Source organism: Necator americanus, chromosome X (assembly GCF_031761385.1).
Source record: "Necator americanus strain Aroian chromosome X, whole genome shotgun sequence".
Lineage (NCBI taxonomy): Eukaryota > Metazoa > Nematoda > Chromadorea > Rhabditida > Ancylostomatidae > Necator > Necator americanus.
Window position 1 is genome coordinate 29829385 of NC_087376.1, and position 13706 is coordinate 29843090.

The 13706-nt window shown below is 38.0% G+C and overlaps 1 protein-coding gene across 2 annotated transcripts; it reads left to right on the top strand.

The window, feature by feature from the left end:
- Nucleotides 1-11565: 11565 nt before the first annotated feature.
- On the top strand, nt 11566-12131 carry RB195_025894 (uncharacterized protein; the record flags this gene model as incomplete). Of its 2 annotated transcripts, XM_064214228.1 has the most annotated exons (4): nt 11593-11743; nt 11807-11871; nt 11904-12002; nt 12087-12131. In XM_064214228.1, 4 exons carry the CDS (start codon nt 11593-11595, stop codon nt 12129-12131), a joined length of 360 nt encoding a protein of 119 aa, XP_064070109.1. The 2 variants fall into 2 exon arrangements, with proteins under 2 accessions (XP_064070108.1, XP_064070109.1); XM_064214227.1 differs by lacking the exon at nt 12087-12131 and having other exon boundaries at nt 11566-11743; nt 11807-11931.
- Between the last annotated feature and the right edge of the window lie 1575 nt (nt 12132-13706).

The following is a 13706-nucleotide window of genomic DNA, read 5'->3' on the forward strand; positions in this document are numbered from 1 at the left end:
CATTCTTGATTCATCTTTTAGCTGTGACAGAAAATGACACATTGTTTATAAATTGCTCTCTCCGCTGTGTCAAATGTTTTTATGTTTCTTTTGAACTAGAAATGCCCAGTAGCGCTGGAACATCGCTCTTTGTATTGCATGCACAGTATACGATAGTAATGAGATTATACTGTAGGTGAAATAGGTTTTGGGAATGATGGATGCAGCTTATCCGATTGTGGACTTCTTGAATTAAGGAGAAACGGAGGACGGAATTGGATAGCAAAAACAATTAATGTAATTAAAAGTGCTGGAAATAAGTGAGAGAAAGTTTCCATAATCTCCCAAAGAGAAAATGCGGTTGTATCTGGTTTAAAGTTTAGTAAATATCCTTATATTCGGATTCGGATTCTTTAAATTTTAGCAATACACTTCAATAAAACTGAAACATTTGTAATTTTAGGAACACTTAGTTATAGTAATTAGTAATTCAGGAATTCATAATTTCTTTAAGGATTACATAACGATATCGACGTTTATGAAAGAAAAGTTTTACATTACACAAACTTGATACGATATAATCATGTTTCATCTGGAACACATAGAAATCGAGCAGCGGTCATCCGTAACATGAGAATGCCGGATGACGGGATGTGTGTCGATGTGAGTGGGATTTTCATTGCAATCACGAATTGCTTGCAACACATGATTTTATTGTCATGTATTTGTCACTTCGTTTCTTTGTTGAATAGAATTTTATTTCTTTAACTTTATAATTTTGTTAACAGATAACTTTTATCGATATTATCCAGATTATGAGGTGGTATCTATGAGAACTGGTTCCTCTGCACATAATGACGAGTTCCAGGATGTTTCGTTTTGCATGCTTCAATGAATTTGCCGAGCAGCAAATAATATGTACCTGGCTGGGCATATGTTCACCAACTCGCTACACTAGAATTTCCTTGCGAATTTTTTCGTCCCGGTCTTCTCTTCTCATCTATTTAATATCGGGAGATTTTCGGATCGAAACATGAGTTACAATGAGTGCATGTCGTGCGTGCGATTCACATAAACTTACCCGCTGGAGTATAATATGCGATAACAATCTTTGTTAGACGATGGCAATATCTGATGCTCGTTAACACATATATGCACGTTTTGACGTCGCGTCCTTGGACAGATAGATCCACAACGCGTGTATCACTAGTAATTTATACATGAAAATTACTTTTATACGGGGAAGAAAAAAAAAGACGAGGTCGATCATTCGTCATCGTTTCGCGGATAGAGGAAATTGATTGAAGTGATGGATGGATGGATGGATGAGATGTACGGGCTAGCATAATGGTGATGAAAATTCAAAGTTTTTTTTTGTGTATTCAGCCCTTATATGATTATGTTGACATCACTTTTTCAAAAATTAGTTTTTTCTACGGCTAAAATTCCCGAAACGAACAAAATTTTATGAGCGTATTGATATAATACGCGTTCGAAACGCTATTCGCTAATAAATAACCTTCTGTTCCATTTGTAGGCACAATGTAAGTTAGCAGTGTTGTGATTTTTCAAAATGATTTTTTCAAAAGTGGTCACCTAAAAAATAAATTTTGTCCTGAACTTATCTTTTTTTTCATAATTCCCGTCCGTTGGCGTCTTCTCTGTGGATGATTAGCGAAAGTAAACATCCTTGACTGCAGTAATAATTCCAAGGTTGTATTACTTACCTTGCAGCTTCGGTCATATGGATTGCGTTTCTTCCATCCCATCATTTCCGGACAATTTCCAATTCGTGTGTATTTGGGAAGATTTTAAAGCAAAAATTGTTTTATTCGGCAAAAATACAATAAAAGTCACAGCCATGTATTTTGTTTTATATCCGTAAAGCACAAAATATCGACACTAAAAATTTAACCACTCCAACTCCACTCTATTGCAAGGAAAGTACTATTACTCTATAAATTTGTGGAATTACTAATACTATCGTATGATTAGTTAAGGAATATACATATATAGAGCATCTGATCCTAAAACCAGAAAATATCTAATGACAATACTCAGAAGATGCAAACATAAATATATAATAAATATGAATTTGAGACATCATTAACTCCACAATCGCTTTCTCTGCTGCGCTCAAAATATCGAAAGATGTTCTCTTGGTTTCCATTTTACAGTTTAGGACGAATTTTTGGAATAAACTTTTGATTCCAGTAAAAGGCGATATGCTTTTTACCTTTTTCGAAATAAACAAATAAGTTTGCTCATCTTAGCGGCGAGCTTTGATTCTTCACCTTTCCAATCATAGCACTATGTTTTAACTAATCCTGCGAGTGTTTTGCATCCTATGTTTGTTTGTTTTTATATCTACTTGTCGTTTCGAGAAATATAATTTTGAAATTTTGATTTTTGATATTCCAAAAAGTGTCGTTTCTTCGCAACATCACTGTACACATACAGTTACGCACAGTTTTCGAAATAGGTATATGAATTCCTTATAGCAGACAGCAGTATCCACAATAATACTGTTTTATTCGTTTTAACAGCAGATTCTTAAAAATCTCTATCCCATCCCGAAATATACCCCTTAGTCTCCTTATCTCATTAATAGAACACTTTTGTATAGATGGCTACTTTCTAATTCTTCACCAATCTCATTCATTCATTTCCTAAAAGAAAATACACGACTGACAAGGTTTGAATGCAATCACGCGCAAAGGACGTCGAAAAAGTTCGCACGAATTGAGCTGTGTAGAAAAATGTGAAAGTCGACGTTTGTCATGGATTCACCTCATTACGAATTGCACCAACATGCATCGCTGTCTTAGCTCCCTCACGCGCCTTTTTACCTCTTCAGTCTTCCTTTCTTTGCAGCTTAACTAAAATGCTGCGAAATGCACGCTTTCGACGTTTTTACTCGCACAGCTGTCTATTTACTTCTTAACAAAATCCTCATTTCTTCCGAGAGCATATTGTTTAGTGTTTGATGATCCAGGTTCTCGTTTCGAGCGCTGTCTTCTCGTTCATCGTTCCCGTAATCGTTTCCATTATTGCTATGTGTTTCTATTCGGACTGCGCATTAATTTGATTATGGTTGGCGGGCGAGTGGCCACTACGCTCAGATTAAAAGCCCTTTTGTGCACGAAGACGATTCCCACACGTTCTGGATTCGCAACGCAAGTGACGTGAATTCAATTTTATGCATTTCTCGCACGGCCTCAACGTTGATGTCATTGCATTTACGTAATCTTGCACCCGAAGAAGTCGTCGATCCACCCTTGGGAAGTGTTGAACTCCTTCATATCAGACCATTTCCACGGTTGACATCCTTTAGGATGCTCAGGATGCACAACTATGTTATCGGATTAAGTAAGAGATCCTTTTACACCGCGAATTTCTCGACAACTTTCGTCTTTTCTTTCCAAGGATTGAATGTCAATCAGATGTGTTTTTCCATGACAGTGATCCATCGTTAATGCAGGTTTGCAAATCTTTGGGACCATAAATCCGGAGAGTGGAAGTTGAAGAACAACCTAAAGTCGGCTTTGTGGTCATCAAAACAATTACAGTTTTTCTGGAGAAGGAAAATTCTAGAGGACAGGCGCAGTCGGCAGCCTGGAAGGACAAAACAAGAGGATTACGGAGGCCGGGGAATTGCTTCTCAACCGAGTTCCTCAGGCAGCCGGCAAGGAGCCGAAGTGACACGTTGGCGTGCAGCAGGTGGATTCCAGGCTGTCGCTGCTCCTCGTTTCTCGAGGCTCCGATTCGCTGAGCTGCGCCGTGTAGACGTTGCAGTTCACCGCGTTACTCCCGGTAATAGCTCCCAAACAGCGTGAAATTCGAGTTCCAGAAACAGCACTGGAAGTTCCGTTGCAGTTGAGACAGTGACATTTTTCAGCTGTTCACAGTAATGTGGATGGGTGTCGCCGTTTTTAATGGACATCGTCTGTCAAGCCAAATATTCCCATCTTCATTTGTAAAATAGATTCATAAAGGAAAATGGCCTGAAAATACAGCTTTTTCATTTTGGAACGCAGTTTGCCTCCGATGGAGTGCGGCGCACTTTTATAGTGTGAGCTAGGAAGCTTCCAAAAGAAACTAGCACTTTCTCGAAAACATGGGATGATTGAGTTTTCCAGGCTGAGAAACATGAAAATCCTTGACTGTGGAAAGAGCATTTTTGTTTACCTTGATAAATTCTTTTGGTTTGTAGAACTGGGAACTAATAGGCACAGATAAAAAAATTTCTAAAATACACCTTAAAAAAGAATTTGAAAGTGGTTAATACTCTTTTAGAGATTTTATTCCATCACTTCTCCCAATTTTAGGCTTTATGAAAGCCTGTCGTGCTTTTTTTTCCACATTCCTGAGAATTTCACGAGTTTTCCTCAACTTTAATCAATGTTACCTCCAATTTCCTTTTATCCGAAGTATCGGCAGAGGCAAAGCAATATTTAAGAAAAACTTATCTTCGATTATTTGTTGCACGTTGAAATCATTTTAAAAAACACTGAAACAATATCTGGTGAGTTGTAGTTCTCATATTTCTTTTAAATCTTCAGAAATTCTGAACAAATGGGAATGAGTTTCGCCTTCAGAAAAAGAAGAGTCATTCACAATCACCTTAACATTGCACTAATTAGTTATTTATCCTTGTTAAAGTACTGTATGATAGCGTTCTGATCCTCATCCGAAGTCCTCTTAGACAACGTTAATAGCGTATTACGATTGTATTTAATAGCGTATTACGATTTGATGGTACGTACATTTCTAAATATCTTTCTATCACATTTATCAGTGCTCGTTTAAATGGGGAATTTCTTTTTTATCACTGAGATGTACTCTAGATTTCGGTGAAGGAATGGAATAATTATTAGATCCTTTGGGAAGCCTGGATGAAATACATTTGATGATGACCTACTATAAATTAACTCACTTTTTTTTGTTCGCCCTTAAATTTGAGATTAAGTTTTCCTAACGAAGTCAAAGATAACGGATCTAGTTTACCTTGGCGATGAGCGCGATGGACCCAGATCTTGTTTTTAATAAATACAAATGATATAAGTAGTAAATAAATAATATAGTTAAACAGCAAATAAAAAATATTGTGATTAACATTAAAATTAACACAGTAGGAAGATCCAGTGTTTCTAGGAACCTGCCAGTTTGTAATTAATGATGGTGTTGAGGAAAGAGGAAATCTCCGCAGCATTTAGAAGAACATCCCTCCAGGAGACTCCCGTTTGAGAACAGAGAAACGGGGCATCGGTGTTTGAGGAGAGTAAAAATGCAATTTTCTGAACTACTTCCATAATTATGAGGTAGTCAGTGATTTAGAGCAACACTTAAAAAAATATTATGCATTTTCACCATTTCCATACCAGGTAAGGGAGAAATTGCCAATCAAATTTCCTGAAAACTCTCTAGCGGAATTGAATGAACAGAGCGTGGTAAATTGATGTCGAGGCTTTTTTTCGTTTAATTATATTATTGCTTTTATACTTATGATTTTCTCAAATCCATTAAATCCTTGAAGGTCAGGAATTAATTGTATTTGATTCAAACATTCCACGTTGTACTTCTCAACATATCTCCGTTTCGCTCGTGAATCTATTCGGAATTTTTCTGTTTTTTTTTTTTCCTTTGCGTGTTAGAGAGAATATTTTTACGTTTATTAGTGTTTGATTGAATTCTCAACGCTCGTTGCATCAGCGAATTTTCATTCTCAGTAACGTCTTTTTTTTGGGACCTCGTTGCGTTGCGGTAATCACTAATGAATGCGCTGCCCATATGGGGAGGATCAGCCCGTGGTTGGAGAGGATTGTCGACTAACTGGCCGATCAGCAAGTCACCAGAGGGTCATCAGTAACGAACTGTCAACAGGCGGCTTTGCGGTGAGCCGTATAATAAGCATGGCTAATGAGTAACGAGGAGGGAGAAGTCCCGTCGTCGTGATACGGTGGTTACACGAGTCGCCGGCAGCCGTCGTTAGCCTCACCTATACGCCAATTAACCTCATCCGAAAAAGAGTGCCGACATCAATGCGCGACCGACGTTACCAACATTCGTGTGCGCATCCTAATATGAGTGAGGGTACGATATGAGAGATATGTGCCGAACTCAATCATACCTCAACACTGTCATTACGATCATGTTTCAGCATGAATACACGCCGCGCATTAGGGTCGCTAGCTGAGTAGGGGGAAATTTATAATGTGCGAAAGCATTGCTACCTCCATGTATTGGTGGTGTGGAATTATAGTTTCGTATCCATTTCTTTGCTGCAACTCAGTGGATACCTCAGATGCGTCAGTTATACCACCGCAAGCCAAGAAAAGAATTCCTTATTTATTTATAAAAAAAAAAAAAAAAAAAAAACTTCTATGTAAAGACTCCGATTTGATGACATTTCAGAATGATATTTTTAATAATTTTCTCTTTTAACTTTTTTTTTAAAAACTTTCTTTCATTTTTCTTTATTCCGCTACTGCTGTGGATCAAGTAAGCAATCCGTTCTGATGATTATTTTGGCAGAACAGCGTTTTAGTCCTGAAATGATTTTAAGCGCACCTGTTTCTTCAAAAGCTTTCTTATCCTTCTTACAGGAATCTGCAATAGACGAATTTCACGAATATTGAGGGAAATTTTTGAAAAGAAAAAACCCTCAGAATTCAGAATACATTAAACACGTGATCATTAGGCAACTTATGTACTAATCAGTACTTTGACAACGTTGCATGAAGATTAGGTTTTTAGGTTTACTTCACTAGTCTCATGAGTTAATTCAAATTTTTACAAGAATATTTGCATGTGTGTTCAAGTAAAATATGAATATTTATTAAGTGTTGTTTTTGTTAGAGGTGAACGGAAGGATATTTTTAGAGGATCTCTAAGTTTTCGTTATTAAACCTTTTTTTAAAACTAATTATTTACGAATTTCTGTTCCAAATTCTGTCTCTGAATATGGATACCTTAGTTTTTATGTTTAGGAGGTAAAATATTCGAGTGATGCTGTAATGGATGTTAGTATTGTGAATACAAGTTAGAAAACGGCCAATCATGCAATTCTCTTATATTATCCATAACACCAAAAATCAACGTTTTGTTTGATCCATATTCTGCTCCCAAATCTTACTGTTTATGATATAATCTGCACACAGATTCATTCGGTGACAGCTGTCATTTTACTTTTACTTACTTGTTAACTGGTTTTTCCAGAAACCGGGAGCAACAACGGAATATTTGTTGAGCAGATGTCGTAGTGTAAAAATATGTTTTAAAGTACGAAAACTCAAAACTTCCCATGGTTTCCTCGATTTGCTCATTTAGAACGGGCATGCGAAACTTCTCTGAATGTGCGTTTATCGAGCTTTTTCTCATTTCCGCTAAATGCACTCGAATACTATACATGCGATATTGCAGCCAACATATTCGATCCAGAAACAGAATAAAAACTTTCGCATTTTCTACCTCAACAGCCTCTGATATCTAGCAGAAAAAAAAACCGGCAACAGTCGTTTTCGAGGAAAATTTAAAACGTCTGATGTGTCCGTCTGATGTGGCCGGTGGTCTCGTTCTCCACACTCCTCCGGTCATTGTTTTGATTTTATTGCTATGGCGGCTTAACTTTCATCACCTTACTATGGCTATAGCTGAATTCTATTGCATAACTAGGTGTTATTCAATCAACAAAAAAAATCGGATTGTTGGAGACTTTTTTTTTGTTTTCGATTTTCTTCTTTGTTAGTTAGAATTTTCTATGTAATGCACTTTCGTCCGTTTCGTGAACCTCATTAGACACGCTGTTCTTACGTTGACATATAGGCGACATTCAAATTTCGTCCCAAGACTAAGTGCCGCCTCTCATTTGAAATGCGGAAGAGGTGCGTAGAGATTTTGCGGATCATTAGCGACAGTTCGTTTATGGATGACGCAACAATGATGCGTGCATGTGTCCACGTTTCGAGTACACCTGTTACGATGATACGGAGAACGACCGAATCCATGACCTTTTTCGTGTTGTTAGCATCGGCGTAGCCATTTCATCTCAACGCTATCAGATCCACATATCTGATGAGACATACGGTTGGAATTTTTTAGTTATTTATATGTTACGTTAGTGATTATTGTGACATTTCATATGAGTCAATGAGTCATATTGTGACTAACGTGATACTTTTTTTCTGTTGCTTGTCACTGAGAGCGTCGAAGTACTCAGAAGACTGATTCCACAGATTTTTGCCCTAAGCGTCCCACGCTCTGAGGTCATTTGTCAGTGCCGTTTGTGTGTGTGTGTGGGTCGCGGAAGCAAGCTGCTCATGCCTATCGTGATTTATTACGTTGATCGTGTCAATGTTATGGAGTGTTTGTGTGTGTGTGTCCATGTGAGTATGTTTCCGATTCATTTTTTTCAACATACGATGTTCCACAACTTTTCTCACCTACAGCGCTTTCTCGAAGTCTGTGCCAGGAACGCCACAATGTCTGCCGCTTAATCCACCAATGCTTATGTTGGAAGAGCGTTCTGCGACTCATTCTCCAGCCCATACAAAACAACGTGACGATTTCTCTGAAGCAGATCTACGATTTCTAGCAATTTCTTCGAATAACATTCCTGAAAAGAAGAATGTTTGCACATTCAACAACGGAATCACCCTTTTGGCAATGAATCACAACGGCAAACGTATCAATGTTCCATAGTCTCCATCATAACTTTCATCAGTAAACGTCGGTACACTACAATATTCCAGTTAAAGGATGGATAAGCTATCATCTAAAACCGTTATCCATTCAGCTACTCGACTGGCTATCTTCTCGAATTCTGGATTTCGTACAAAGTCTCTTTTCTCCGTAAAGTAACACAGAGCGTTAAATTCTAATAACACCTCCGAATATTTGATTCAAAGCGTGCGAGTTCGCATGCTTCACACCTTTGCTGCCATTTTCCTCAAATAGTCGTCACAGCACTTGCACTCTTCCGTAAACAGATTTTCTTCAGGCAAAATCCAAGTACGCGTGAAGACGACTAGAAAAAGGTGAAAGTACCAGGCACACTTATCAGAACGACACATCCTTTTTCCTATTCATATTACCGATTGTGTCACTCAAAGGCACCGTTCGGAAAGTTTTTTTTGATGTTGAGTTTTCCAGACTGAACACTATTTTTAGAGTACAGTGAATGTGGAGAAAACTTTGCATAAACCCAGGAATCTCATGACAAGAAAGTCTCAAATGCATTAGTCTGTCCGACGATGCAACTCTTTACATGGTTTGATGAAATGAAAGGACGAAATGACAGCAAAGAAATAATATCATAACTACTGTTTTTACGGCATATGTTGCTTCATTACTAATTCCTACTGTTTTGCACGACTTTCATTTCATCATCCCACTTGCGTAGGGTTTGCTCGTCCGGAAAATGATGTATTTCTTCCCTTTTGTTTTTCTGACTCTTTCTTTGCTTTGATTCATGGATTTGTGCAGTTTTCTTCTGTTGTCGCAGCGCTCACTGCAAAGTGGACCATAGACTTCTTCTGAAACTCCGTAAAAACTAGGGAAGATTTCCCGATGGTGCCCCGCCTTTCAGGATTTTCTCACTCCCACATATTGATCTATCCTGAGAGTAGAAGGGGACTTCTGTTAAATTTCACCACTCATCTGATTTTCTCACAACCATGAGGGTTGCTCAGATTGCCAGGTGAACGGCTAATTTGTCTCCTCGCCTCTCCTCCCACTGCCACGCCCACCTCGATCCCTGACGTTGTCCTCTAGGAACGGGGCAGTCCGTAGCTGCTAACACCAGCACTAGCACTGACTGACTGATATTCATTAGGATTTTTCTAAATTCTTTTAGTATTCTTTACCGATTTAACAATTTTGTTCCCTTCATATAGAAATACTGAATTTTTATTCACACTTCCGTAGTCTCACCTTGCTGGAAGTGCATATTGTAAGCTCTATTTCTGACTCTATAAAATATTGTGTAATTCTTCCAGATGAATTCTAAACGAGTGCTTACAGCATAATAAAATTTTCTTTTATCCTGAACATATTTTTGTTTCATGCTTCTCCAAAACTTTCTTTATTCGAGTAGCGCATAATGTAGCAGCACCAGATGTATTCGTACTAAAATCACTGTTCTTTAATATTTTTTCTTTTGTAATCTTTTTTTCTTTTCTAAGCGTAGAAAGTTAAATTTCGTGTCTTTTCCTTCTAAATTCTTTTTAAAATTATTTTGTGAATTCTTAAGAATTCTGAAACTTATTTGTAAAAGATTTAATCTCGTGACTTTGTTCTTCATCGCTTTGTTGAAATCCCATCAAACTTGGGATATTAAAAGAATTAAAATTCTCTAATAAACTTAAATCTGCTCTAATGAACCGAAACCCAACTGAAAATGGAGCATGGATTTTGCTTCACGTCCTGCGAATTCGCGCTAGGATTCAATGTCTTTCTGTTCAATTTATCCAGCTAAAAGCCTCATTCAGTTCATTTCGTCATATGGAAATCTTGGATTTTTCCTCAAAGACATCTTAAGTGGTTTCTCAGAATAGAGCATGTACTTTTATATTTTTTCAGCACTATACTATGAAATTATGGGCTAGGTAAGCGCGATTATCCAGTAAAAGTCGAGGAGAAAGATTTCTAGTTTCCATTTTTCTTTTTTTTTTTCTTTTTTTCCTTTTCTATAGTTTCCATGGGAACCGCTGTTATATGGGTTTTCATGACTTGTATGCTTAAATTGTGGCGCTCTCAACCCCATATAAACTGCCTTTTTGGAGATTTATTTGTTCTTTTCCTGACGTTTAAGAGCCTATGTCTCTCTGAGCAGCACATCTAACAAGTCAAAATAAAATTTAGTCAATTCTTTGATTATTATAAAATCCAAGGTATTTCCTTTGAAAATCAGTTTATTCTTAAAAAATCAATTATAGTAGTGAGTGAAGAATGGCGGAGACAGTAGTGTTGAGTGGTAAACGGGAGATCGTAAACGGGACGTTCTCATGTTGACCACGGTGACCAAATAGCAGAACGATGTATGAATACGATTTGTGTGGATTCGCACTCCTCAACCACCATGCACTCACTCTTGTCGCGTCATGAGCGCCGTAGCGAAGAGAGGCGTTTTATTTGCGTTTTCGGCATGCGATTTCGAGGTCGTCGCAACATCATTTTGACATCTGCGACTGTATGTCGGTGGTGAATTATTGCAATATGGACATATTTCGGTAATATATGGCGGTAAATTAATCAAATAACTAAAATTTATGCAATCCTAGAACGAAGAGAGCGTGCAAATCCACTGCACTTGAGGATTCGTGGACTCCATACCTCGTTAGTATTGAGAAGTTCACTTCCAAACTCTATAGTTCGACACATTCAACGAGTTTTTTCTTTTTAGTCTATACATCCAACTTTTTTTATCGTTCAGGATTTTGAGGTCGTGCTCGTATCGCCGCATTGTGATTTATGCGCTACAATTAACCATCCACCTCCTCTATGTAGTACTCATATGTCCACCTTAACGTAAAGTATCTCATTCAACATTCTTAGCATTCAAATAAATCTTTCATTATCTTAACGCTCATGCTCACGCTTCCAAACGATCCGGTGATGCTCGTCCAGCTCCAGCGGCCAATTACCACACTCGCTTGGGTCATGCTCCTATATCCGCTTGTTTTCGCAATCAGCGTTCAAGGATTGCTGATTCTATTCACTTACAATGTTCAGGAAATTCTATTCTTCGGAATCACGATTCGATTCAGTTAGTACCTTAGTGCTTAATTACTACTTTACTAATTTTAAGAGAATTTTTGTCTGTTTCCAGTTCCTGAAAAAAATGCCAGTTATTCTCCTCGGCACCCTTCCGTGGCGATCAAAACCAATTTGCTCGTGTGTTTATTTGAGTATCGCACTCAATCAAGGTGTATTTCCCTTTTCTGGATGAAATAGCACTTGTGTGCTATCGCTCCAAGTTTGGTTTTGATGATGAAGTCCTCGGCCATGTCCAGAAAACTAACGAGGTAATAAAAATCATGGGAAATCCCAATTATCTCATCTGTTCTGAGTTCTTTATTGTGCACAACTTTCGAATACGAGCCTCTTAGATTAACTGCACATCAATAATCTCAATACCTCAAAGAATTGGATGAAATCTGCTCTGGAATTTCGAAAATTGGAAACATCTCATGGGTCCGCGAATTTTTCTCGTGAGTATGTGAAGCTGCAAATGTCTCAGGTCGTTAAATTACTTTACAAAATAAACTTCACGCTTTTTTCCGCTGTATTTCACCTAGTAAACAATAACTCATAAAGAATCATATAAAAGAATACATGTCCTTGAATGTCAAAACAAATTCCCCGATGGTGTACGGTTTAATTCGAATAATCTCAGCATATACGAAATTTACAGCGTTCGCTAAGTGCTCCCTAATTGCTTTCTATATCTAATGCATCGGAAGTAACTTAAAAAGTATCATTTACTTCCACTATACTTGCCAGAATAGAAAATTTCCGGAAATTTCGGTTTTCCCTTGAAGTACGTTCGGTGCTGCTTGTAGCATACTTTTTAACTTCCTTTCCCGAAGTACAACGGTATAACGGCAGTATAAGAACATTTCTGACTATTACGCAAATGCAAAACATTTTCTATATTCGTTTCGTACATTAGAGACGTTTTAAAAACTAAAACAGCCGTGGATATGGTAATCCTATTAAAAATCAAGAAATGAAAACCATATCGGCATATGAAATTCGAGAATATTCAATGAGATAATTATGTATTTATGATGCAACAATAGGTTTTATGCTATTAAAAACGTTCTGAATACGTTCATAACCAGACGATTACTGTAAACTGAAAGAGCATTGAGCGATTAACTTCTTTTTGTACTTCAACAGTCATCGACAAGTTTTCTCGAATATTCGTTGTTTAGTCAGTTTTTCTGATTTCCGTTTGTTCTCTTGAATTTGAATACATTTTCGAATATTCTCTCTAGCAACATCATCGGACAAACACATACTCACACATGCACAACTTCGAAACACTTTCAAAATAAAAACCTTGGCACGAGGAATTTGTGGAATTTTTATTATGGAACGAACTTTTGTGGTTATTTCCTGGATGAATTAGTTGTAAAAATTCGTCTCTTTGTGTCGTCGTTTCTGAAGAGGCATCGTTCACTTGTTAGCTGTCCATCCAACCTGTCATGTTTTTCTGGACGGATTTACGACAATCTCGCCATGATATTACTCAAACTCGCACGCCTCGCACTCATCGAAAACCACGGTTTTGCCAGAACACACACTCACACACACACACACATACGTACGTACTCATTCGCCCTCATAGGCTGTCGAGAATAGCTGTGATTCATTCTGCACCGACAATCGCCGAACCCAACGATCAACATAACCCAGTCCCTATTGTTGAATCGTGTCAGCCCTAATCAAAATAGACATGCACATCTGGTGCATTTTTGCATGCTCGAAAATGTCGAGTTTCCGATCGGCCAAAACGCAACGCGTCGACCGCAGAATATATCCGGGGGCACATGCCTTCGGAACGCTATGTAAAGATGTGAAAAAAGCGCACACAATGCCAGCACCTCCAGCCGGCATTTGTTATCGTTCATCATTCCGGCAACTGGTGTAGACTGGAGAATGTTCCAGTCTGTCCGTACAGCAGCGTATTACAGCTGACATTCCATGCAATACGCTGCTGAAAA